Source organism: Clarias gariepinus, chromosome 26, assembly GCF_024256425.1.
Source record: "Clarias gariepinus isolate MV-2021 ecotype Netherlands chromosome 26, CGAR_prim_01v2, whole genome shotgun sequence".
Classification (NCBI taxonomy): domain Eukaryota; kingdom Metazoa; phylum Chordata; class Actinopteri; order Siluriformes; family Clariidae; genus Clarias; species Clarias gariepinus.
Window position 1 is genome coordinate 7,869,514 of NC_071125.1, and position 27,563 is coordinate 7,897,076.

Genomic DNA, 27,563 nt, shown 5'->3' on the forward strand with positions numbered 1-27,563 from the left:
CAGGAAGCAAGAAAAAAAAAACAGAAATGGAGTTGAGGACTGTATACTATTACTCCGTGTGCCTGTGCTCACTTGCATTGTCTCACTCCATTTAGCATTCAGGGCTTATTTATGTAATTGCAACCAGAGTGCCAATAGATGATGAAAAAGACAAATGTTACATAACAGACATTTCTGACTCACAGAGGCTTATTTCTAGGGTCGTACATGCGTGGCTGTGCGCGTACGACATACCGCGCACTCATCTTCTCTCCCCCTGACGGCACTTTACCTTTTTTTTTTTTTTATTATTATTTTATTTGCTTTCCTCCACAAAAGCCAAATTGTACAAGCTAACCCGAACGAATGCAACGGTCTCGGTGGATTAAATGACAACAGCAGTACTTTGCAACCAAGGCCACAGATGTGACCGGTCCCTAATTAGACTAATTCTCAAACCGACAGCTATAAAAACACAACCCACAGTGCACGCTAGTGAACAAGGTTAACACAGGTTAAGTGAAAGTCTTGCATATCTTTCAAAAAATATATATTGTCTGTCTGAACAAGAAAGAAAAAAAGGCTTCTGAATCTGACCATCTGAATTCTGCTTTGCTTTGATACCAGGATTGTCAGATCTACTCTTCCACAATGGACACATCAATGTAAAACACGCTAAGGCGCTTACAGCCTGTGGACTCAATTGATCATTTAAACGACGGCCAGTTGCATGAAAAATGGAGCCAGAGCACTCAAAATAGCCTGCGTCACAGTGGCAGACACCACCTGAGATAGCTTATAAACCCGCGCTGCCGGTTTAACGGTACCGTGATGCTGTGTGGGTAATTAAACACCTCGGTTGGTTATCGCTGACACCAGCGCTGGTGCAGCACTTGTCCTTAGTGAGCCTGAAAGATAGCAGATGATCTACGACGAGTCCAATTTGAGGAAGCTTATGATGCACATAAGCTCAACATTTAAGGGTGTGAAAATCGGAGTCAATATAAGCTGATGTCACGTGCAAGTACATATAAATTTTTTATTTTTTTTTTACAAGAGCCGATGTAGAGAGCTTGAGATATGCCATGTCTTCTTCTGAATCGAAAACGTAAAAAAAATTTGTTTGCTGATTCAGCTAAATATGAAGGAAAGCTTATAAAGGAGTTTGATAAGAGTTTTCACACTAGGCACGATTGAGTCGGAACGATGTCAAATGTTCTCGCAGCCCTGATGTGAAAACACCCTAACTGCCCTACTTCATCTAAGGTCAGGTGACTATAGAGAGTTTAGCCATAAGCAAAACCAATGGTATCACTTGAAGGAATATGCCACACCGTAATAATAATGATGTAGCAACCACAGTGGTCTACGAGAGTGAATAAAAAAAAATTATCCGCACTCCGGTGATATTAAAACTTCTGTTGGCCGCACTGTCTTTTTCAGTGCTTACCGTTCAAGGCTACCATGCAGGAGTGAATGTGTTACATCAGTTCTTTTGTAACTGTGGTGCGAGCAAAAATGGACGCCCGACTGAAAGCAGTGCAGCGATTCGTGATTTGTGTGAGATCGATATTAAAACAACTCCTGAAAAAGCATAGACAGAATTGTCTGGACGTCTGCTTAAAAAAATTTGGACCGTTACGTTAAGAAAGGTCAAGGTTTAATAAAGACATTCATAATTAGTGACGAGACATGGATTCATCACTACGAGCCTGATGCACAGTATAAACCAGCAACTGCAGAACAAGAAATAGTCAAAAAATTGTTGCTTACAGTTTTCTGTGATTCTCACGGGCCAGTATTGGAACATTGTTAGGAAAAAGGTTCAACAATCAACAGTGCTTGTTACAATGATATGCTTATTAAAGAGCTGAAGCATAAACATCAGTGGCGCAGTGGTTAAGCACTCGCTCCATCATCAGGAGATAACGAGTTAGATTCCCGGGTGATGCTGTAACCTCTCTCCGCCGGAGGTCAAGAGAGAGCTGATTGGCCGAGCTCTCTCAGAGGGGAGGGATGAGAGGTACTTAGTGCTCCCACATTAATCACGGCTCTACAGCCAATCAGGGGCATCTGATACGTCCTGAACACGTGATAGGCTTGGGCCCTTCCGACTGAGTGGTAGCAGTAGCCTTAATGTGGGATCTAGTGATTGGACACAACTAAATTAGGGAGAAAATCGGGAGGGAAAAAAAAAAAAAATGTACATCCGAACATTTCTGGCCACAATGTCACCATACTGAGAGAAACTTAAAGGAGTTAAAGCATCCTCCTATAGTCCTGAAAGTGATTCATCAGACTTCAACCTGTTTGGTCCCTTGAAAGCAGCCCTACGAGGACAAAGATCCACTTCTGATGAAGAAATAAAGACAGCGGTGCATTCGTAACTACGAAAGCTTGTTGACAAATAGGCAATGTGTATTGACAAGCAAGGAGATTATGTTGAAAAATAATCTTTTGTACTTTTGTACATGTTTAAAATTTATTCTAGCCATGGTATTATTATTATTATTTTTATTATTATTAGTAGTAGTATAATTATTCTCTGTGTTCTTAAAGTTAATCAAAATAAATTCTACAGCCAGAGTGCGGATTATTTTTGAATCACCCTCAAATCCAAGTGGTCTCGACTGGTCCAAACAGGCCTCAAATTGGTAAAAAAACACTCTTTTAATAGTTTTCACACACCTAATGTCAAACCAAGGTGTGGTTATAACAGTAAATATTGTGCGACACAAATTTTGTTTGTTGCTGTTATTACTGTAGAGGAATACCCAGTCCCGGGGCGGTAAATACATAAACTACAGAGCATTTCCCAGTCTTGTGATAAACACAAGATTACAACAGGATGAGCTGTTAATTATTTTGGGTTTGTTTATTAGTTTTTCACAAACATGAAGGACTACACAAGGTAGAGATGCTTAAGGTCTATGACACTGATTTGCTAATAAAGCTGTAAACCCCAACTTCCCATCGTACAACACAGAGCAAAAAGCAAGAACACCCCCCAAAACTCTTGTAAACCCTTTTGCATCAACGTACCGGAGTGTTTTTTTCAAGATGTGTGTGTGTGTTGGGGGTGGGGGATGGGGGGGGCGGTATCTGTTAAATGTATCTTCCCAGAAGCCAATTACCTTAAAACAAAAGCAATAATAAAAATTACAAGCGATGGTACCTTGTCACAAACAGATAAGCAATGATACATTGTTTGTTAGATTAGTGCTGTTTTTTTATCCGCTTTAAACTATACGAGCTGAAACCGAGCATTGCACCGAGCGTGCACAGATCATTTACAAGCCCTCGTCTCATTTTTATATGATCAGAAAAAAAAATTATCTGGCTCTGAGAAAATTATAAAACAAACTGAGTAACCAGATGTCTAGCATCAGGAGACTTGTGAAAAAGGTCACAGAATGAGGAATCAAGTGGAAAAACTTCAAATTTGGAAAAACTTTGTCTAACAAAAAGCCGGATCTGATGATAATGGAAAAAGTGAGATCTGGAAAGATTAAATTTGAAGCAAAGCGTACACCAATGTATAAACCTCCACCTGGTTTAATTCCACTGTAAAAAGTATAGTCCAGACTAGGGCTGCAAGAAAATTCACTGCGATTATTTTGACACATTTTGCGATTTTCATGTAAACGGTGATATATAACTATTAAACGTTCCATTTTGCAGTTAAGTGTATTTCTCAAGACTAACAAAAAAAATTTGCACAAATTTCATTATGACGATGTTCTTTACAGCTCTACAGAAATACACAAATTTGTGTATATTACCTGGAATAAACTGCAGCCTTTGGTAGTTAAATAATCGCACAGGTCTATAAGTATCAGCCAACATCAATACCTATGCACCTTTTCCCCCTTTAAAATGTACTAAGCTTTTAAGATCCTTTCAAAATTATTTTTGAAGCACTTTTTTTTAATAAAATAATTACATACAGTAGGTAAAAATGTGACCCGAATTAGATTTTTTGTTTGTTTGTTTGTTTATTTAATTTAGCCAAACTCTTTTACTTAGCCATAAATGGCAAGTCTAATCATCTTGATTTTTTTTTTTATAGTGATCCTGGGTATTGTATTAATGACAACATTAACGAGACGTGGCTGTCTGGGTGGGTTTTTTTTCAAACTCCCTAGACAGTCGATTGTTTTGGCATAAGAGACCAGTACAATCAGCCCTGAAATAGCAATTTTGGATAAAACGTACTAGATGTGCTTAGTGATTGAGTTTAGAAGGCCTTTTGTACCAATGCCATTCTGAAAAACATTATGATAACCTGACTAAAACAAAAAAAAAAAAAAAAACAAATAATAATAATAATAATAATAATTATCCAGATTTCCAAAAAGCAAAATGGGCTTAAATGGTCGCCTGAACTTTGTGCAGTCGAAAAAGACCTTGTTTAAGACACAGAATAGGTGTCTCGTCCTGACAGTCTGTAGCTTCCCATCAATCCAGATCCCTGTACATGGGGCATCCACTAAACCACAAAAATATATATACTATAGTTTTGACAGGGACAAGTGGACACTGCTTGTCTGGCATTAGACTGGATTTGCCTCAGCGAGCATTCCCAGGCCAGTTGACAGTATATCCAGTGAAACTGGCTGATCCAGTGGCTCTGAGCAAACCCTCCACTGGGCAAACATCCGTCTGGTGTGGACGCGTTCCCAGAACATCAGCATACCTGCACGAGTGTGTATTCAAAAACGGAAAACACTGAGACGTAAAGCTGTCTGGGTCTGCGTTGCTTAATAACGTTATGTCTTGGTGATTGTGATCATGCTCTGCTGAGGTGAGCTGATGTACAGTATTAGATAAAACACGGGGCCATTTTAAAGATGTGCACGAATCAAAACAATGGAAGCATGTGGCTCATTAGTCTACCAATACACACACACACACACACACACACACATAATAAAGGGAGGGGCTCTGAGACCATCACCTAAGCTTTGTGTTATCTAGCTCTGCATCACACAAGGACAAAACCCAGTGTGATGGAGCAACACACACACACACACACACACACAGTCTCCTGAATGGTTAACTGGCAACAGAAACAACAAACCAGTGCACAAAGCCTCAGCTAACCCAGTTAGATTCTCTCTCACACACACACACACACTCATTAAGTTGAGTGTCATGCATCTCGTCCCAACACATGATCAGCTCCAGAAGGAAACACACTCACCACCATTCCGGGATCCAGATCAGACCTGGGGACCTCGGCTATCAGATCAGCGCGTTTCTCTGGAGATAACAGTCCTCGGTACGGTCGAGAAGCCCCTTCTTCACCCGATGACATGAATCGAAGTTCTGCCTTACATTCTGATTCTTTCCAGACGAGTGGAAACGCACAGGGAGGAGGAAGAGGAGGAGGAGGAGGATTATGAAGAGGAGGAGGAGGAATGAGCAGAGAGGAGGCGAGCAGAAACGCCTGTTTTACTCCGCACACGCCATGCTCTAGTACTTCCTTAAACAATCCCAAGCTTCATGTCGCCATTTTTCCCGCTGTTACACGTTCCCTGCATGGTTACAGCACACGTCTCGTGCCCGTGTGAGCCGCCGCTCCGAGTCTTCTCATCCTTCGCGTCTAAACACATCAACCAATGAGGGCAAAGCTGGGGGTCCGTTAGACGCGGCCATGGAAGCTGCCGCGGGGGGAGCAGCACTTTATACCGTACAGCGATAACACAAAACAGGCGTTTGTCCTTAAGAGAACTGATATGACTTGATTTATTTATGGATATTTTGACGTGTTTGGCCTTAAACAAAACTCAGAGTATGGATCTCTCGGTTTATTCCGATAGACAATCCCAGTGCTCCCCCCCCTCGGGGTTTTCCAGAATGGATCGTCCCTTTAAGTGCCCGGTCGGACAAAAGGAATCCAGGCGCGAGCCTCTGAGCGCGGGGCGGAGGCAGAGTGGGGAATGCGCGCGCTCACTGGTCGGCATTTTGGACATGACACACTGGTGACTTTTCCCTTTATGCCATCCTCGGTCACCTCACGATACGATATTTATCACCACAATACCTTCGACTAAAATTGCGATATTAAATTTTTTATTTATTTATTTCTTTACAATTTTTACAATCATTAAAAAAGTTGAATGATTTATTAAATGTAGCCCGTTCCCTACAACATTAGTTTCTCATTTAAAAGCCAAGCACAGCATTTAAACAATACAAACTTACTTTAAATACAAGAGTTTAACATTTAACTTGAGCGCACACTTAACCGCCATAATTATTATTTCTAAACAAACATTAGGAAATAATTCACTTCTACTACACAGGATAAAATGTGTGAATAGTTCAGAGTGTACCACCTGTAGGATTCTAAAGAAAAAAGTGACGTTTTACCGCCTTAAAATGCCTTAAAAGTCTCAAAACTCAACTTTACAGTGAGCATGCGAATTAAGTGGCTGCTTCGACTGATTAGTGCTGGCGGGAGTTTTGAGATGTGTGTAAACTTGTGTAATGAGTGGGTTTAAGGCTAATTCGCGAGGAAATTCGCGAGTTCGGAGGAAAAGGCAGATCGTGGATTTTAACATGCTCATCTCATCACTCACCTTATCTCATCATCTATACCGCTTTTTCCTGTAAACAGGGTCATGGGGAGTTAGGAGCCTATCTCAGGGGACCTGCATTCACACACTGCAGGCGATTTGGGATCGCCAATTGGACTGTAGGAGGAAACCAGAGTACCTGGAGGAAACCCACCAAGCACATTCAAACTCATATGCATACAGAGGTGGAAATCTAACCTGACCGGGAATCACACTTAGACTCTAGAGGTGCAAGGCAACAGTGCTAACCACTAAGTCACCCTTGCGCCCTGTCATGGACAATCAACCCCCCCTCTGTATACCCCTATCTCACCTATGCAGTTTGACTATGCGAGGACAGACGCAGGGAAAGATGGAAACCTAATCATAGCGCCAAAACTCGCGGTAAATCATGATGAACTGTACCTACGGCTACTGCGCAAAACCGCGTTGGTGAGATAGGGTTATTAGTAGTTAACAGATTAAGGGCCAAACTAATATCTATAGGCAGCACGGTGGTGTAGTGGTTAGCACTGTCGCCTTGCACATTCTTAACAAGTGTCTGGGTTTGATGCCTGGCCAGGCTCGATTCCCATCTCTGCGTGCATGGAGTTTAAATGTTCTCCCCGTGCTTGGTGGGTTTCCTCTGGGTACTCTGGTTTTCTCCCACAGTCCAAAGACCTGCAGATTAGGCTAACTGGCATTCCCAAATTGCCCGTAGTGTGTGTGTGAGTGAGTGAGTGTGTGTGCCCTGCGATCGATTGGCACCCTGTCCAGGGTGTACCCCACCTTGTGCCCTAAGCCTCCTGGGATAGGCTTATTATAGAATAGGTATAGAAGATGAGCGAGTGATAATATATATATAAATGGAAAGACTTCTGGGGCACTCCTTTTGAAAAAGAAAATTCCTGGACACACTGTAATGTATGGAGACAGAATCCTAATAGAGACAAAATGACAAGGTCATGGTTACTTAGTAACACATGTAAATGACATAATTAAGTCACAGCCATGCCTTAGTAACATGCTTTCATCTTTTGAGCTAACAATGACTGTAGTTTCTTATGTGCCACTGGTTTGTGGTGGTGTTTACTGTTCAAACTTCGATTAATTACCCAGTTTTTATAAAGAAATTATTAACAACAATAAAGCATACTCTTGTCATTTTATATGAATTTATAAGATAACAACATAGACTAATGAAGTTTACTCCGATAGAAATTATTTAAAAGCTTTATACCATATTAATTATTAGAGGGCAAGAAATGAAAACTTAAAATGCTTTCATCCCCTTACTTATGCTCTTACCTGTAACACAGACTATCCAGTCACACACATGCAAACACACACCCAGTGACTTAGTAAGGAGTGGGAAGATCAATAAGTCATGGGCATGAGTAATGACTAGAAAGCAAATAATTAGACAGATAAATAGATACTTCTTTGATCCCGAAGGAAATTCCAATAAAGTTTATGGCATGACTTAGTAACACATGGGTATGAGATAAGTTATGGTTATAACTTGGCAACGTGAGGAGCGGCAGCGAGTTGATGATGGTAGCACATATGTGTCAGGCTCTACACATGGGCGGAGCCACAGATACCCTCTAGTTAGATAAATAAACCAGCGCCATGACTTAGTAAGGAGTTGGAACGATATAATGAAGTCAGAGGCACATCTTAGTAATGGATGGGCAACGCCACACAAGTCTGTGAAGAGGCACAAACGGCATGGCCAAGACCGTGTTATCATGTGTTACTACTGTAAGTAATAGCAATGACTTGATAAGGCCGTTCCCATGTGTTCCTAAGTGATGGTCATGATTTTGTTGTTTTAATGATCTCGTTCCCCATCCTTAATAATTCATGACATTTATCATGATTATGTGGATATAAAACTAGCTGTTTTATTTTTATTTATTATTAGTCATCATCTATACCGCTTTGTCCTGTAGTCATGGGTCATGGGGAGTTTGGAGCCTATTGCAGGGGACTTATGGCATGGACAGGGGGCCAACCCATTGGAGGGCACACACAAACACACACACTCATTCACACACTGCAGGCAATTTGGGATCGCCCATTGTCTAATCAGCATGTCTTTGGACTGTGGGAGGAAACCAGAGCCCCCAGAGAAAACCCATCAAGCATGGGGAGAACATGCAAACTCCACAGACTCGAGAAGGGAACCGAACCCATGACCCTGGAGGTGTAAGGCGAAGGTGATAACCACTAAGTAAATTTGATTTTGAAATTTAAAAAAAAGAAAAAAAGGTTTGCTTGAAATACAATTGTAGATTTAAACCTGGAACAACATAAAAAAAAGTTGGGCAAAGAATTTTGTTTTAATAACAATCTGTGATATACTGATGGATCTACAAGTCAAACTGCGGTAAGGGGCAGGGAACACACTCACTCATTGTCTATAATACTTTATTCTGTATACAGGTGGCAATTTGGGAATGCCATTTAGCCTAATCTGCAGGTCTTTGGACTGTGGGAGGAAACCTACCAAGCACGGGGTGAACATGCAAACTCCACACACACAGATCTGAAGTGGGAATCAAACCTGGAACATGGAAGTGCGAGGCGACAGTGCTGACCACCAAGCCACTGCGCCGCCTCCGTTTGCACCCGGATAATATTATGCTTCAAATAGTTATATCCTTCATAAAGGATCTGCTCTCTCTAACATCTGAATTTTTTATTGCATTCTTCATTATTATCATCTTTATTATTATTATTATTATTATCATTATTATTATTATTATTATTAATATTATTATGTGTGCGTGTTTGTTTTGTCCAAACTTTAAATGCATGCTTCTTCTTTTCTCTAGACTGCAGCACTCAGAGAGCCTGTGATAAGCATATTTTCTTGACTTTGATACTTAATTACAGTAAAAGATAAACAATAACAAACAATTTACACATGTTTCTGTTGCATGTCTAAAAGGCTCTCTTTCCTCTCGGCTTTGTGCAGTCTTAAAGCAACTGGAGTAACATCATGAGCATGATAAACTGTGATAAAATATGAGTCAAAGAAATAGTTTAAAATTTGCAAGCACAGCAAACAGGAACTACAAACGCTTTAATACAGAAATACAAGCACGCATAGAGATAAAGGATATAAAACAGGGTAGATCAGTCCTACCAGTCCCCCTTCTCTGCATCCTGGACACTGTGCTGTGCGTGTGTGTGTGTGTCTGTGTGTCTGTGTCTGTCTGTGTGTGTTCTCGGTGGTTATCGTGAAAACTTGTGTCATGTTGAAAGCAAAAGTGGATCCTCAGTATGAAATTAGGAAATGAGTTTTTTTTTTTTTTTGACAGAACACATGATCTTTTTTACTCCATGTCTAACCAGGAGCGAAACTTTTTTTTTTCCCTTTCTGAGGAACCACACTGACAAACAACTTATTCTCGGTTGGTGTTTCCTTTTTCTTTTGAAGAGTAGTAGAGTTTTTGCCTTAAGATGTAGACTTTGTAGAAGGAAAGATAAAAAGATAAAAAGTTGGTTTGTGCGCCTCCTAGTGGAAAGGTTGGGAATTGTCAGAGCAGGTATTTTCAGTCATGAAAGATTGAGAAGTTTCTCTCATTCTAGTTTGTAGCTTGTTGCTCAAATTGTACTCCACCTGCCCTCTACTAACCACAATTAAATACGTTTGCATTAGTGGTGTAACATAGTACAACTAACTACAGTATATCTGGTTGGCTCTCCAAATACATGCTCTGACTTAAACCTGAAATGCACAACTTTGGAGTTTGCATGTTCTTCAGGTACTCCAGGTTTTTCTCCCATAGTCCAAGGAAATGCAGATTTGGCTAACTGGCGTTCCCAAAGTGCCCGTACTGTGTGTGTATGCCCTGCAATGGACTGGCACCCCATCCAAAGTGTACCCCAGCTTATACCTTTTTCAAAAAGGTCAACTACCTATAGTGCCATGAAAAAGAGAAATTATGGCGTCTAAGTCTTTAAAGGTGCAACGAAGCCGCAGATCTTCACACTACCACCGCAATGTTTTACTGTTGGCATGATGTTCATTATACACTCACCTAAGGGATTATTAGGAACACCTGTTCAATTTCTCATTAATGCAATTATCTAATCAACCAATCACATGGCAGTTGCTTCAATGCATTTAGGGGTGTGGTCCTGGTCAAGACAATCTCCTGAACTCCAAACTGAATGTCAGAATGGGAAAGAAAGGTGATTTAAGCAATTTTGAGCGTGGCGTGGTTGTTGGTGCCAGACGGGCCGGTCTGAGTATTTCACAATCTGCTCAGTTACTGGGATTTTCACGAACAACCATTTCTAGGGTTTACGAAGAATGGTGTAAAAAGGGAAAAACATCCAGTATGCGGCAGTCCTGTGGGCGAAAATGCCTTGTTGATGCTAGAGGTCAGAGGGAAATGGGCCGACTGATTCAAGCTGATAGAAGAGCAACTTTGACTGAAATAACCACTCGTTACAACCGAGGTATGCAGCAAAGCATTTGTGAAGCCACAACACGCACAACCTTGAGGCGGATGGGCTACAACAGCAGAAGACCCCACCGGGTACCACTCTTCTCCACTACAAATAGGAAAAAGAGGCTACAATTTGCAAGAGCTCACCTAAATTGGACAGTTGAGGACTAGAAAAATGTTGCCTGGTCTGATGAGTCCCGATTTCTGTTGAGACGTTCAAATAGTAGAGTCAGAATTTGGCATAAACAGAATGAGAACATGGATCCATCATGCCTTGTTACCACTGTGCAGGCTGGTGGTGGTGGTGTAATGGTGTGGAGGATGTTTTCTTGGCACACTTTAGGCCCCTTAGTGCCATTTGGGCATCATTTAAATGCCACGGGCTACCTGAGCATTGTTTCTGACCATGTCCATCCCTTTATGACCACCATGTACCCATCCTCTGATGGCTACTTCCAGCAGGATAATGCACCATGTCACAAAGCTCGAATCATATCAAATTGGTTTCTTTAACATGACAATGAGTTCACTGTACTAAAATGGCCCCCACAGTCACCAGATCTCAACCCAATAGAGCTTCTTTGGGATGTGGTGGAACGGGAGCTTCGTGCCCTGGATGTGCATCCCACAAATCTCCATCAACTGCAAGATGCTTTCCTATTATATGGGCCAACATTTCTAAAGAATGCTTTCAGCACCTTGTTTAATCAATGCTACATAGAATTAAGGCAGTTCTGAAGGCGAAAGGGGGTCAAACACCGTATTAGTATGGTGTTCCTAATAATCCTTTAGGTCAGTGTATGAAATGAGGTGTTTTACACCAGATGTAACAGAATGCACATCTTCAAAAAAGTTTAATTACTTTTTCCATTGAGGTTTGTATGGCTCAATGAAAAAAAAAAGAAGAAGAAAGGGTTTTAGAGTGGCCTGGTCAAAGAATAGACTTAAATCCGACTGAGATACTGTGGCATGAACTTAAACAGGCCATTCCTGCTCGAAAACCTTCAATGTTGCTGAATTCTGCAATGAATTTAAATGAAGCTATAATTACCTTATTGCTTAAACCGGAAAAAATCTAACAATAAATGTGAAAATTTTCGACCTATAAGTTTACTCAACTCAGACACAAAAATCCTAAGCAAAATATTGGCAAGAAGATTAGAAACTGTAGCATCTTACGTCATAGGGATCGATCAGAATGGTTTTATGATAAAAAGACAAGGAATAAATAAATATTTTGCATCAACAAAAGGGGGAAAAAGATACTGCATTACTAGCACTAGATGCAGAAAAGGCATTTGACAGGGTGGAATGGGACTTTTTGTTTGATGTTTTAATTCGGTTTGGATTTGGAGAAAAAATACTGTAAATAGGTTAAATTGTTGTACCAGAATCCTTCGACAGAGGTCTTAACTATTAATATGATATTCAAATCATTTTTAATATTTCTAGGGGGTGTAGACAGGGATTGCCTCTTTCCCCTCTCCTTTTTCTGATGGCTATTGAACCCTTGGCAATTGCTATTAGAGAAGAAAGTGATATAAAAGGTATAGAAATGTTTGGCAGTGAACATAAAATAGCGCTATTTGCTGACGACGTTATATTATTTTTTAAGAAATTAGACTCAACCATTCCGGCTTTAATTCAAATTATAGAGACATTTGGGAAAATCTCGGGGTATCGGATCAATAACTCAAAATCTTCAGTTATGTTGCTGAATGAAGAAGAAAGGAAAAGTCCTATCAGTAAGGTAGATATGTTTAACAATGTGGAAATGTTCACATATTTGGTTACTATGTCTTCCATCAAAACTGGAAGACATAGTAACAAAAAATTATAATTCAATTTTTGAGAATACAGTGACGATGGTTGAAAGATGGGCGTCTTTACCGTTGTCTTTAATAGGAAGAATTAATATATTAAAAATGAATATTTTACCTAAATTTTTGTACCTATTTCAGAATATTCCAATCACACCTCCTAGTAATCTGTTTTCTAGACTTAAAAAGTTAATTAGTAAATTCATATGGAACAATAGAAGATGCAGACTTAGATTATCTCTTTTATATTTGCCATTTGATAGGGGTGGGCTTCGATGCCCTAATTTTAAGTGGTATTATATTGCTGCTCAGTTAAGATCTATTATGTTTTTCTTCTCAACATCTAATGAACAACCCGTATGGGTAGAAATGGAAAAAAAACTCTATTCTGAATAAAATACCCTTGGAATCATATTTATATGATTCAGATTGTAAAATTTTACAGAAAATGAAGGGTAATGTTACGAACCCAATGGTGTTAAATATGGTAAGGGTGTGGCATGAGACGCAGAGATATTTGAATATCTCCTATATAAGTGAGATATCTCGCTACTGTCCAATATGGGGAAATCCTTAGTTTAGTCAGGGAAAAGTAGATGTAGGTTTTAAGATGTGGGCAGAAAAAGGTATTAAAAGTATAAAAGATTTATATATGGAAGACAATCTTATGTCATTTCAAGACTTGAGTAATACATTTGATATGCCTAAGAGTCATTTTTTTAGGTACTTACAGATAAGGAGTTTCATTTTATCATTTCAAAAAAGTACTGGAAATATACCACCATTATCAGTTTTGGAAAGAGTAGTCACCAGAGATTGTTATGATAAAGGTCGGATTTCTCTTCTGTATAATATGTTGGTAGAGGGCTCCCCGGAGTCTTCTAACTCTCGTTTAGGAGCATGGAGTAAGGATCTTAATGAGGAGATCACATCAGATGAATGGAGAAAGATTTGTCAAGATGCTCCAGTACAAACAGTTAATACAAGATTAAAGTTGTTGCAATATAATTGGCTGATGCGAGTATACATAACTCCAGTATTATTAAACAAATTTAATGAAAATATACCAGATACATGTCCCAAGTGTAATGTTTGTAAAGGTACGTATTTCCATTGTATATGGGAATGTGTAGAAATATCGAAATTCTGGAAAGAAGTGCATAATATGATTGGTAAAATAATAAAGGTAAATCTTCCTTTTGGACCAAAGATTTTTCTACTGCATATGTATCCTCAGCTTAGGTCAAAGGAATGTATCTTTATTTCTATGTGTATCTTACAAGCTAAACGCCTCATTGCATTACAATGGAAGAATCTAGAACCACCCAGCATAAAAAGATGGTTTAGGGAGATGGTATTGAATATGTCAATGGAGAAAATAACATATGTTATTAATGGAAAGGGTAAGACTTTTGAAGATGTTTGGAATCCCTTTAGATCCTTCATAGAGAAGGAGAATAGTGACATGTTTAAGGAGACAATCGAAGATATGTAAGAATACAGGATGCGTTTGTATTAGGAGGCCTTAATATTATGTATGTTTTTTTTTTTTTTTATTTAGTACTCTTGAGGATGTGAGTCCTGTACAAGGTGAGATATGCTATGTTGTAATAAAGCGAAGACATTAATATGTGTCTATACTGCATTTTGTATTTTTGTTCATGGTGTGTATGTAATACGTCATTAAAAAGTTAATAAATATATTGAAAGCAATTCTGCAATGAAACCAGCCCGAAATTCCCTACAGCAATGTGAAAAACTCATTGCCAGTTATCACAAACTCTTGATTAGAGTTGTTACCACCATGGGTGGCACAACCAGTCGTTAGTTTCAGGGGGCATTTAATTTTTCACACAGGGCCAGGAAGGTTTTAGCAGCTTTTTTCCTCACTTAATAAATAAAATCACTAAAAACTGCATTTTATATTTACTCTGAGTATCTTTGTGTAATATTAAAATTTGTTTGATATGAAACATTTAAGTGTGACGAATATGCAAAAAAAAAAAAAACATCCAGCAAAAACTTTCACACTGTAAATCTAAACTGTAAAAGCTAATCTCAAGATAAGCAGCTGTGATAAGAATCTCAATCTCAGATTAACTCAGAGTTTGTATGTATTATATTTAATAGGAAATTTTTAACAAGAACTCTTATGTAATGAGTCAAATAATCCACCTTAGATTGAGAGAACAAATTGTACAAAATGGTGTGCAAAAGAAACATGAGGTTTATTGATGTTAAGTTTTGAATTATTGTTAACCAGCTCCTTCTAACACTCAAATAAAAGAAATCAAGATAAAAAACACACACTTCTACAAGATATGCATGAAGGTTGATGTTGAATGCAACTGTATGCAAGCTAGATCGATACAAAAGGAGGAGGCGTCAGTGCAGTGCATTCTAATGACCCGGGTAGTGAAACTTGATAGAAATAAGGACCTCCATTGAACTGCAGCCAGTGTCATTAATCAAAGCTTCACACTTTATATAATGAGTGTTACTGATCCACTCCTATCTCCTGCTATCACAGTGGTCTATTGGTACATCAATAAATTCCAGTCTTTTCCATCTTGAGGCCGTCTGTGTGTAGCTGGAGATGGAGGTAAACACTCGCACACACTTGCACTACAGTTTTGACTTGGTCTCTCAGAGCTTATCTAAGCCCAAGCTTCTTTTTCTCCTTCTGCTTTTTGCGTACAAGCTCCAGGTTCCTGTCTTTCCATGTGCTCTTTCGCAGCTTGATGGGTCGGCTGCCTACGTATTTTCCTGTAAACATACAAAAACATTGCTGTAGTAAAGCTTTGTTATGCAAGCAATGGTTAGTCTTAAAAGTCTTAAAATGAATTACGATGAAAATGAAAGATTTTTTTCGCGGGTCTGTATGATGAACATAAATCCATAAAGCTGAATCTCCACTCACCGTTCATGTCCCTTATGGCCCGCACGTAGTCATTGGGGTCCTTGAAGCTGACAAAGCCATAGCCCTTGGTCTTCCCGGTACGTTTGTCTCGTACCACTTTAGCCTTCAGAAAGGATGGATAACGACTGAATGCTCTTGTGAGAATGTCGTCGTTCACCTCATTACCCAGATCTCCACAGAATATCCTAAAGTCGTCTGAATAAAGAAGAGTCCAGAAGCGATACACATAAAGTATGGGTTAGTCTCAAGTTCTCATTTGGGGTATGTGTCAAATATGAAAATTCCCAAAAGGTTTTCTGCTGAATTCAGTTTAGCTATATTCATAAGATATAAACTCATTGCCACATCCAGGTATGACTGTAAACAGTGATAATGCATGTACCTGTCTCCCACTCCGTTAAGCTGGAGTCTTCCCAAGTGACGCCTGCGGCTGTACGGATGCATTTCCTCACCTTCTCCTGTTTCCCTTTCTTCTTATCCTCTGTTACGTTCTCTGGTGGCTACACAAGCAGGGAATTAAACACAGCCATCACTTAAACACAATTAGCAAAAGTCTGCCTTAAAACACTGTTTTGTGTAAATCTAGGATAACAAAGAGTACTAAACAGAACTCTACAAACTGCAGAAACCCACTACCCCAGGCATCCATGACAAGCAAATTTTATACCTAGCCTGGCTGATGGTGAAATTATTTTAACTTGCTAGCACAAAAGACGCATGGATTTTTAAGCTAGATAATGTTTGGCATGTTTAGCCTGTGAATAAAAGCTAAAAGGGGAAGGAAAAACCACTAGAATGACTTAATGGCTTAAGTTGTGAAAAAGTGATGTGAAAAACAAAAACGTTGGCCAAGACCTGCTAACCTTTCACTTGCAGTCATTTGTTTAACTTTCTGTCTGTAGTAAGTCTGTATTAATCCACTTACCTAGCGAACTAGCTCACTACATGGTATTGTGAGGAGCGTTCAAGTCTAACCAGGATTTCTGATTACACAGAATAACAGAACACATTTATGAGAGTAAAAATCCACCACCATTCCTCTATATAATCTCCTGCACTTTTTTGCCAGAGTTTCACTAACACTAAAGTATTCTCAGTAGAACAGAGCCATGAATGGACTGCCTGCGTCACATCTTAAATGCTGGCCTCCCAGGAATGCCTTTAATGCCCCGAACATGTGGAAATGGATTCAAGTGAGATCAGAACTATATAGTGGATGTGGCAAAAACTCAGCCACCTCAGCCAGGATCATCGAAGCCTTCCTTAAAACGTTCTGGTTTGACTTAAATTAACCCTTAGACATGAATCATGTTCACTCATTTTAACCTAGTTTGTATTTGAGCAACTGGATGGCATGCAATAATTTAAGTAACTACTAAAAAGACACTGTTTTTTCTTACACAGCAAGTTGCAAATCCTATTTAGTTTATGAATTTTGTAATGACTGGGCAAAAAAGTTCAGTACCTCTGTGTGTACAGGCTCTGGCTCAGGCATGCTTGGCCCAATGACGCTGTCATCTGTGACGCTGTCCTTCTTAGCCTCCAGGAGCCCCGCCGCCATCACGGCTGCCTGTTGCTCGGCTACTGATGCTGCCAGCTCCTCCTACATAACATTGGCCCAGACAGTAAATCTGGCTATAAGTCTTAAATAATGCACTGGTTCTTATAGGCAAATATTTCTACATCTACTGTAAAGAAATGCAAATTAGTTAAAAACAAATTAGATAAATGCTTCCTCTTATCTCTTTATAAATAAAAAAATAGCAATAATGGTAAAACATTGCTATGATATGAATGAGTATTGGCATGCTTTATTTCCTACATACACTGAAATAAAAACCAACAAGTTTCTATAATCTCGCTTTCTCTATAGTTTAAAGTGTTTGTGTTTTGTAAAAATTCTTTACCATGCGTAATTGTCTTGGCATCCTCATGTCTGGTCTTTTAGGGGCGGGTGGTGCTGTATAAACTGTAGGGGCTGCCTGGATAACACTGGGAGTAACTTTGGGCATAGGCTGGGTCACTGGCCGAGGCATGGCCGTCACCACTGGGGTCATTGAGTCAACCTGCAAAAGGAGGAGGCAAAAACAAACATTTTCATTTCTCCAGCCATTAATAAAACAAGAGTTAGAAACAATTTTAAGTGATGTCTCGCAAAACCTAAATAAAAATATATTTAGGAATATTTGAAATTCTAAAAAAAAAAAAAAAAAAAAAAAGTTTCAACCTTGGTTCTAATTGAAAAGTTTACAAATTGTTTACACTAAGTATGGTCTTTGTTTTTCGAAAGTCATTACATTTCCAAAATATAAAAAAATAAATAAATAAGAAAAAAACATAGATATGTATTGTTTGTGTTCAGATTAGAATAATCTTTTACACCATTTTTAACAACATTTTAGAAACTTCCCAGAGAAAAAAAAAAACCCACCTTATATGAATTGAACATATTTAAGCCATTCATTTCTTTTGGTCCGATTGCAAGCTTACTAAGGTTCTGGTTCGTATTCATTTGAAACCGATTCTTAAGTGGGAGCACAAGAGGAAAAGTTAAAAAGTTAACATCCTTAATCTCCTCACTTTTCCACGATTCTATTAAGAGCTAACAGAGTATAACTCGTTTCAGTTATTTTCATGGATTAGAAAGAAAAACCCTTACAGGAGGAACTGTGTTCATAGATCCCATAGGCGGTCCAATGGGACCCATAGGGTGCTGAGGGGGTCCGGCCATTGGGGGTGCCATCATCATTGGTGGTGGAGGAGGAGGTCGGGGAAGCGGAGGTGCCATCATACCTTGTGGTGGAGGGCCACGCATCATTGGCATTCTCTGTCCCCCTGAGAGGGGTGTCATAAAAACAGATGGAGGCTGATTATGAGAACTACAAGAATCTAAACTAAACTATTAGCTTGACAACATCAGTAAAATCGTTTTCGGTTAGTTACCTGGTCTCTGCAAGATATGTGGAACAAACGCAGGTCGCATCATCGGAGGAGGCCTCACCGCAGGTACAGCTAAAGAAAAATTTTTTTACATGTAAACCACTTTACTTATTTGCTGATGCTGCAACAGAACTTACAGTAAGACAATCACTCATGCATGTCGTACCTGGACCGACGAATGTGGGGGGAGGTCCGACTAAAGTAGCAGCTCTAGCTTCCAAGCTCTGTTGGACCTGTAAAAGGAAGGGACGTTTGATTTGACATGTATAACCCATGCAATGTGTTTCAAGTGAATCTGGGTTGTATGATTGTGCAGAATAAGAGAACACAGATACGAGGGTAAATCTCCCTTTATTGTTCTATACTGTATATGTATAACCTCTTCCTACACTAATGCACTTATACCAGCTTTTCTCTAGTGCTTGGATTCCATCAAGGTAGAAAGTTCTCAATACGCTGGAGTCATGATGGGACTGCACGTTTTATGCCTGAAACTCTGGCCTCTTAAGAACTCCTTAATGTGGAAATGGCTTGGAGTGAGATCAGGGCTATACAGGAGATGTGGCAGTAACTCCCTGCAGAGTTCTTGTAATGTGCAAATGGTATTGGTGAATGATTGTGTGTACAGTTCCCACATACAGATGTGTCTCTTCCACAAGCAAGTTACAATCTTAAACTGTTATCTCTATTCAAAAGCATCATAGTCTGTAGACACTTTGGAGTCTTATGGAATGCATTTACTGAATGACATGAAAGCGTAATAAACGATTATAGCTGTGCCTGTTGTACATACGTACCTGCTGGTAGGTGTTTGTGCCTATGATGGGCCGGATCATGGGCATAGCTTGTACAGCTGGCACAGCCAGAGCCACCGGAACAGCCTCCACTACGGGAGGACCTCCTGCAGTCACAGCCACTGGTCCTCCCAAAACCTCCTGCTCAAACCTGCACAGAAAAGCATTACTGCATAAACACTAAATGCAAAGTGCATTATTAGTTACTATTATAATATAGTAAAGGTGGAAAAAAGGTACAGAACAATAACGATACTCACAGCGCCATCTCTGCCTCCATCTCCTTGAGGCGCTCCTCGCCTGATTTTAGTGCCATCATGAAGGACTCCTAGAAGAGAGGTCATTATTAAATAATGTGATGCTCAAGTAAACAGGTAAAAGCTCTATGCTATTTCACTGTGTGCATTTGTATTATGTTCTGTTATGTGCGCTGTTTTCCCCTACCCTTACCACAAATACAACTTCTTTTTTTTTGCTATATACAGAAGACATGTGGGTTTAGGATTAAAAAACAAGAATGAGATGAGCTATCAGAATTTCATCTTTTGTTTCCTGATATATATACCCTGATAGACTTATACGGTTCACAGTTCTGAATGTCTACACTTGGTTTGAACCAGGTTTGGCTTTGACTTGCGAAAACTGATCACAATGCACAAGCACAGGGAATAGCCAGTACAATAGTCCTAAATAAAACACTGTGAGCAGTCACAACATGACCAACAGCAACAACCTCCACAGAGCAGGGTAAATGTGTCAAAACACGAACCATGTGAAGACGTCTTTGAGAGCAGAAACATTGGGACCATAGTACAAGACACAAACCACTTATCAGCAGTCAGAACTGGTAAAGCAGACTGAAATTTATAAAGGACTAAAATCAAGATTAACATCTTCCAAAGTGATACGAAGACCAACATGTGGAGAACGACAGGATGTGATCAGTCATCGTTCAAGCATGGTGAAGGTAGTGTCCTGGCTTGGGCTTGCATGGCTGCTGATGAAATAGGATCCCTAACCTTTATTGATATTATAACTCATGATACAGGAAAGCACAGTGGCTTGCCGGTTAGCACTGTCGTATTGCACCTCCAGGATCCTGGTTCAATTCCCGCCTCGGGGTCCGTGTGCATGGGTTTTAGCCCCACAGTCCAAAGAGTAGAGTGCAGAGTAGACCAAGTGGCATTTCCAAATTGCCCGTAGTGTGTGAATGAGCATGTGACAATGTGTGCATCCTGAGATGGATTGGCACCTCTGTCCAGGGTGTACCCCGCATCATGGCCTGGATAGGCTCCAGGCCCCCTGCGAGCCTGTATACAGGATAAAGTGCTATAGACGAGGAGTGAGTGAGTGAGTTGATTATACAGCAAGACAATGATTACAAATCACTTTCACATTTCCAGTGACATCATATAAGAGGGAGGGAGGGGTGTTGCTGGCAGGTTTTAGACTGCCCTACCACAACACATTAGAGCAGCATTTCACTTCTTGAAGAAAGAAACACGATTGTTAGTCAAATCACCAAAAATATCGCGAGACTGCACGATGTTTCTTACAGACCCACTTGCACGGCAAATTTACGTAACTCCTTTACCGTATCTTTCGGATTTACTGTTTACCCAATGCGTCTTTAAAACAGGCTGAACTAAGGAAGAAGTAATAAAGTTAGCACCAAAACAAGCACCAATACACAGTCAATAATATCCGTGCTTACTGCTAGCTTAGCCGTTTCAGCTAATCATCTTGTTGGCTAAGCCATATGCACCTTAATATAATTTAATATACGTAAATTCTAGTAATATGTATTTATTATCCCAAATGTTAACAAAATAAAAGCAGAAAATACGACTCATTGACTTTTGGTTTTAAAATTTGTATTAACCTGCAGTTAGCAATGCTGCTAATTAGCTAGCTGGCTGGCTAGTTAGCCAGGTTATTCAAACTGAAAATGACTGGCCAGTGAGCTACTGCAATAACGTTATCTGGTTTTAAAAAACATTTACTAAAAATATATCTTTACCTTAACTATAAAACACGTCCAAAATTCCAAACAGTGAAGCAAATAACGAAGAGAACGATTTATTTAGGTAGTCGTCATTCCTCTTCTTCTGTGGCGCTAACGGCATCTAACATGCTCAGAGTCAGAGCTTAACATGTAGCGCCCCCTACTGAGGGGAAAAAATTGACAATTTTATTCTGCGATTCTGATTTTCTGGAAGGTTCGCAACTAGCGTGAAGGTGCGTTACCGCCACCTACAGGATTGGAGTGTGGAGCAGGCTGTTGGCTATAGTTGTCTATAGCCAATATATTTAAAATATATTTACAATATATTTACAGTATACTTTAAATAGCCAGTGTAATTTACATATGTGTAGATAGTTTAAAAGACATTTTCCAATAGATAATTAAATTTTCTTTAGTGTGATTTATTCTATATTTATTCTATATTTTATTTGTATATTATTCTTAATAATAAAAAAAAATCTTAAATAATATTTGTTCATACATTAAATATTTATTTAAATCATGAGTTGTTTATTTATTTTTTGGCAAAAATTGGTCTGTTACGGAACAACATGTAGTATTACTACAATAAAACGTGTGGTGTGTACAAAATGTAAAGTTTTGTCATGTTTTTTTTTCTTTTTGGGGGGGCAGGGGTGGCTTGGGGCGCCGGGAGGGAGTCTCGTCCGGGGAGCAATTCAGTGTAAAACCGCCACTGTATGTGTGTGCCCTGCAATGGATTCTCACCCCATCCAGGGTGTACCTCATGCCCTAAGTCTCCTAGGATATGCTCCAGGCCCCTGTATATAGGATAAAGCGGTATATAAGAATGCACCATTTTCCCGTCCAAGAACGCATCTTAATAAACTGTTTATTTCAATTTTTTTATATTGTTAAGTGTTTTTCATTTTATCAATACATTTTACCATGTATGGTTTTTTATTGACCAATAAATCAAAGTTAAACCAGATAAACTTCTGCATTATGTTGTTTGAAATCATATTATTTCTGACTTATTTAAAGACAATTTAAATTCCCTTCTGTTTGTCAATTCTTTCGCTTTACTTATTCACTTTCAGCATTTTTCTTTGTATGTAATCCAGATTCTTTCCCCGCACCCACAGTTTCCCATCACCGCCATATAACCATTTCCCTCCACTTTTTTTTTGCACAAATATGTCATTAATCATAGTGATAAATAATTGCATACACTTTCTTTGTGGCATACCGTTTTCAACTAAATATGTTTAGGATTACTCTGCTTCTAATTTAACTTAAATTATCTGTCCAAAAAAAGTACATTCTTTCTTGCAACCTTGTTTCTTTTAATTTAGTCATCCTTTCCTTTGTATATTATATGCTTTTTCTATATTGAAACATACAACCAGGACCATTTATTATTAATTTCTTAATTTGTAAATCCACTTCGATAACATAAGATTTTTCTTTTCTAGAAAGAAAAATTATATATACAAATGTGAGTTTATTAAGTATAATTCCTTCCATAAGTTTCCCAAGCTTTGACGTTAATGTGTTGGTCTTTACTTTAAAGGCTCACAATGACTGAATGTTTCCATGCAGATGGTACTTACATGTTTTCCCATATAGTGATTTTAACATGGACATTTTAACAAAGCAGCATTACAGGAATAAAGATTCTAGATAAAAAAAAAAAAAAAATTATTTCCTGCTACATATGATATCAACCAAATGAGGATGGGTTCCCTGTTGAGTCTGGTTCCTTTTAAGATTTGTTCCTATTGCCATCTTAGGGAGTTTTTCTTTGCCACTGTCGCCCTCGGCTTGTGCACCAGAGATAAACTCACTGGTATACCACCAATCCATCATGGGGCACACACAAAAATACACACTCACACACTCATTTACACACTACAAGCAATTTGGGAACGCCATTTAGCTTCATGTGCATGTCTTCGGAGATGTCTGTGGGAGGAAACCGGAGTACCTGGGGGAAACCCACCAAGCACAGGGAGAACTCTATGCACACAATCGACTTTGGGTGGAAATCAAACCCCGACCCTGGAGGTGCAAAGCGACAGTGCTTACCACTACACCACTTAATTCTAAGTTTTTTATATTTTTCGAACTTATTTTCATAAGGCGCTTTGCGACAATGTCTGTTAAAAGTGCTATATACATAAAGTTTTATTGAATTAATAACAAAACCATAAATAAGTCCCTTCTCTTACTGTGTGCTCTGGGGTCAAAAGTGCAACACAAAGTTTGACAGAAAGTTAATATAAAGTTCTTTTTTTTTTGAGGTCTCTAACTGTTCACCAATAGAATCTTGGGTATAAAACTGGTAATGACAATTTTAGGCTGTAAACTATTTGAGCAAATGCCATTCCTAAGCCATCATAATGAAACTGCTTGTGTTAATGCATCCACGCCATCATTGTGGTTATTAAGTGGAACCATCTTTAGTTACCACATAAATCTAGAAGCCGATCTCAGCAGCTGTTAGTGATCTCTATGTGATGAGAACTCCAAACAGAAGTGCGGCTCGAGTACGGAGGGTAACTCACAGGCGTGGGAGTTCTGTTCTTCTGACATCCATGTTTTCTCCGAAATTCCTGAATTCCATAATTTTCTTAATGCGTTTCCATTAGTTGCCTAAAATCAACTTTTCTCACCTTTTTTTTTTTAGGTATCTGTAACATCTGACAACGTAATAACAATTTACAAACATAATAAACCACAAACTGCAACACAAATCTGCAGCTCTTAGTGTAATAATGCCACAAATGTCACGAATTTCATATTACATTTGTATTAAGATTTTCAAGATTTTCACAGCACTTGTTAGTATTTCCTATCATTTTTTTTACAATATTGTTTTCAACAAATTGTTTTGCTTGTCTTATTGTGTTTCGTCCTTTAGCTTATGCTCTTATGTACTTTTTTTTCTCTTTATTCCTTCTTTAGGATTGTTTCTTTTGCTGATTGTATTATTGCTGTAACTATTGCAGAATTTCTTACATCAGTATCTGCTATATTTTCATTTAAAATCTTTATAATAACATTTCACTATTTTTTGATTATCTCTGTCTTCTTCAGTTTCCCTTTTTTTTTTTGCATTAAGTCTTATACCTTTTTTAACCTAATTTTTTTTTACACCACAGAATAGCATGGCAGCGCGGTGGCCTAGTGGTTAGCACTGTCCCTCTGCACCTCCAGGGTCCGAGTTCGATTCCCGGCCAGGTTCAACTCCCGTCTTTGGGTGCATGGAGTTTGCATGTTCTCCCCGTGCCTAGTGGGTTTCCTCTGGGTACGCTGGTTTCCTCCCACAGTCCGAATACATGCAGATTAGGCTAATCGCCGTTCCCAAATTTCCCATAGTGTGTGAGTGTGCCCTGCAATAGATTGGCACCCCCATCAAGGGTGATTGCCATTTCACTACTTACGAATGGTAAGTCTATAGCAGTTTATATATATATATATATATATATATATATATATATACACATATTAGGTGCTATATTCTGCACCTTCTCCATTATGGATATATTAGTTTATCATCATTAATTTTCATTAGTATTTTTACATCCCTAAGGTGTACACATTTTTTTTTTAATGCCGACTATGTTGTACACTAAAAAGGCCAAAAACATTGCTATTTTCGATAAGGATGTATTTTCAGAGCTTACAATGTTTCATAAAATTAAGGAGGTTAAGAACTGTCCAATGTATTATTATTATTATTATTATTATTATTATCAACCTAAAAAAATGTGGCGAACCATAAACTTTATACAAGAAATGCAATCTTGGACAATAGAAATCACAGGTGTGTTTAATAGTGAACCTAAGAGCCTTTCCACACTCACACAATGCAGTGAGAACTCACAAGATTGAACCTAAACAGCTGTGCGGTCATAACAGAACCACTTATTAGGAAGACTAATCAGGAAAAAAAGACTCACATTTTCTAGGGAGCATTAAAGTTGGAATGGGAAAAGGTCATGTGATCTGATGAGTCCAGACTGACCCTACACCAGAAAGAAGGGAAGCGATGCACCCATCATGCATAGTGACCACTGTACACGCCTCTGAAGCAGTGTTATGATCTGGAGTTCCTTCAGATGGTCAGGTCTAGGTTCAGCAATGTTATGTAGCAATAAATTAAAGTCAGCTGACGACCTGAATGTACTGAATAATCAGGTTTTCTTCTCTGATGTCATGGGAACATTCCAGGACTCGGACTGTGAGCGGTTCAGGGACCATGTGGAATCAGTTTCACACATTATTGGGCGCTACAGAATCCTGACCTTAACACATTTAGGTGACGCAAGTCAGAGCCTCCATTACACCATAAGTGGATTTAAAAAGTGTTTTGGAAAAAAATGAAGGTTAAATTGAAAAAAATAACACATATGCTAAGACTTCAAAAACTTAAATTTGTCCAGTGAAATTGTATCTCCTTCAATAATCCCCCCCTCCTTTTTTTAAAACACCAATTTGAAAAATCAGTCAAATGTTCTTACAGACATACGGTACATATATACCATATAAACTTATATATATATTATTAGGGAAACCATACTAATACGGTGTTTGACCCCCTTTCGCCTTCAGAACTGCTTTAATTCTATGTGGCATTGATTCAACAAGGTGCTAAATGGATTTTTTTTTAGAAATGTCGGCCCATATTGATAGGATAGCATCTTGCAGTTGATGGAGATTTGTGGGATGCACATCCAGGGCACGAAGCTCCCGTTCCACCACATCCCAAAGATGCTCTATTGAGATCTGGTGACTGTGGGGGCCATTTTAGTACAGTGAACTCATTGTCATGTTCAAGAAACCAATTTGAAATGATTCGAGCTTTGTGACATGGTGCATTATCCTGCTTGAAGTAGCTATCGAAGGATGGGTACATGGTGGTCATAAAGGGATGGACATGGTCAGAAACAATGCTCAGGTAGCCCGTGGCATTTAAATGATGCCCAATTGGCACTAAGGGGCCTAAAGTGTGCCAAGAACACATCCCCCACACCATTACACCACCACCAGCAGCCTGCACAGTGGTAACAAGGCACGATGGATCCATGTTCTCATTCTGTTTACGCCAAATTCTGACTCTACCATTTGAACGTCTCAACAGAAATCGGGACTCATCAGACCAGGCAACATTTTTCTAGTCCTCAACTGTTCAATTTTGGTGAGCTGGTGCAAATTGTAGCCTCTTTTTCCTATTTGTAGTGGAGATGAGTGGTACCCGGTGGGGTCTTCTGCTGTTGTAGCCCATCCGCCTCAACGTTGTGCGTGTTGTGGCTTTACAAATGCTTCGCTGCATACCTCGGTTGTAACGAGTGGTTATTTCAGTCAAAGTTGCTCTTCTATCAGCTTGAATCAGTCGGCCCATTCTCCTCTGACCTCTAGCATCAACAAGGCATGTTCGCCCACAGGACTGCTGCATACTGGGTGTTTTTCCCTTTTCACACCATTCTTTGTAAACACTAGAAATGGTTGTGCGTGAAAATCCCAGTAACTGAGCAGATTGTGAAATACTCAGACCCGCCCGTCTGGCACCAACAACCATCCCACGCTCAAAATAGCTAAAATCACCTTTCTTTCCCATTCTGACATTCAGTTTGGAGTTCAGGAGATTGTCTTGACCAGGACCACACCCCTAAATGCATTGAAGCAACTGCCATGTGATTGGTTGATTAGATAAGTGCATTAATGTGAAATTGAACAGGTGTTTCTAATAATCCTTTAGGTGAGTGTATATATATGGAATATAATGGAAAAATATTGTAACAGCAGCATTAAGCAAATAGCACAAGCAGTGGCCTTTTAAATGAGGATTAATTAAAGAATGTTAAAAAAAGAGTACTTGTTTATTTTTACAACTACTTTTACTATTATTTTCACACAGCTTTCGTGACATAGATGTAGACATAGAGAGGTCGGGATCATGTTTTGTGTGTCATGAAACGCCATCACAAGTTAGCAAGGACAGAAGTCCACTCAGGGTATCCTCAACTAAAAATTCCTTTCTTGTTTTTGGGATGATGTCAAATCAATACAAAGGATGTGAACATATACAGTATAT

General features: G+C 39.1%; 2 protein-coding genes across 8 annotated transcripts in view; both read right to left on the bottom strand.

Moving 5' to 3' along the window:
- The window catches only part of arhgap33 (Rho GTPase activating protein 33), a 65,728-nt gene extending 55,953 nt beyond the window's left edge, over nucleotides 1-9,775 (bottom strand). For 2 of the 6 annotated variants that reach the window (XM_053487466.1, XM_053487465.1), the window contains exon 1: nucleotides 9,694-9,775. In XM_053487466.1, coding sequence (XP_053343441.1) covers nucleotides 9,694-9,712 — 19 coding nt within the window. In that variant the 5' untranslated portion in view covers nucleotides 9,713-9,775. Of the gene's footprint in view, nucleotides 1-5,182; nucleotides 6,759-9,469; nucleotides 9,575-9,693 lie in introns of those variants that run through there. The other 4 variants (XM_053487472.1, XM_053487470.1, XM_053487468.1 and 1 more) reach the window with 3 other exon arrangements.
- Nucleotides 9,776-15,034: 5,259 nt separating this feature from the next.
- On the bottom strand, nucleotides 15,035-21,638 carry rbm42 (RNA binding motif protein 42). Of its 2 annotated transcripts, XM_053488370.1 has the most exons (12): nucleotides 21,500-21,638; nucleotides 19,740-19,807; nucleotides 19,483-19,630; nucleotides 18,852-18,918; nucleotides 18,689-18,757; nucleotides 18,405-18,580; nucleotides 18,177-18,269; nucleotides 17,653-17,811; nucleotides 17,211-17,348; nucleotides 16,128-16,245; nucleotides 15,746-15,940; nucleotides 15,035-15,591 (listed from the first exon to the last, which is right to left on the bottom strand). In XM_053488370.1, the coding sequence occupies exons 2-12, from the start codon at nucleotides 19,796-19,798 to the stop codon at nucleotides 15,479-15,481; spliced, it is 1,335 nt and encodes a 444-aa protein (XP_053344345.1). In that variant the 5' UTR covers nucleotides 19,799-19,807; nucleotides 21,500-21,638; the 3' UTR covers nucleotides 15,035-15,478. The 2 variants fall into 2 exon arrangements, with proteins under 2 accessions (XP_053344345.1, XP_053344346.1); XM_053488371.1 differs by lacking the exon at nucleotides 18,177-18,269 and having other exon boundaries at nucleotides 21,500-21,612.
- Between the last annotated feature and the right edge of the window lie 5,925 nt (nucleotides 21,639-27,563).

Coding starts and splice junctions, on each gene's coding strand:
- rbm42 (XM_053488370.1), bottom strand. CDS start 19,798: ATGATGGCACTAAAATCAGGCGAGGAGCGCCTCAAGGAGATGGAGGCA. Junction 18,581..18,688: donor ACATATCTTGCAGAGACCAG/GTAACTAACCGA, acceptor CACCCCTCTCAG/GGGGACAGAGAATGCCAATG. Junction 18,270..18,404: donor CTATGAACACAGTTCCTCCT/GTAAGGGTTTTT, acceptor CTCCCACTTAAG/AATCGGTTTCAAATGAATAC.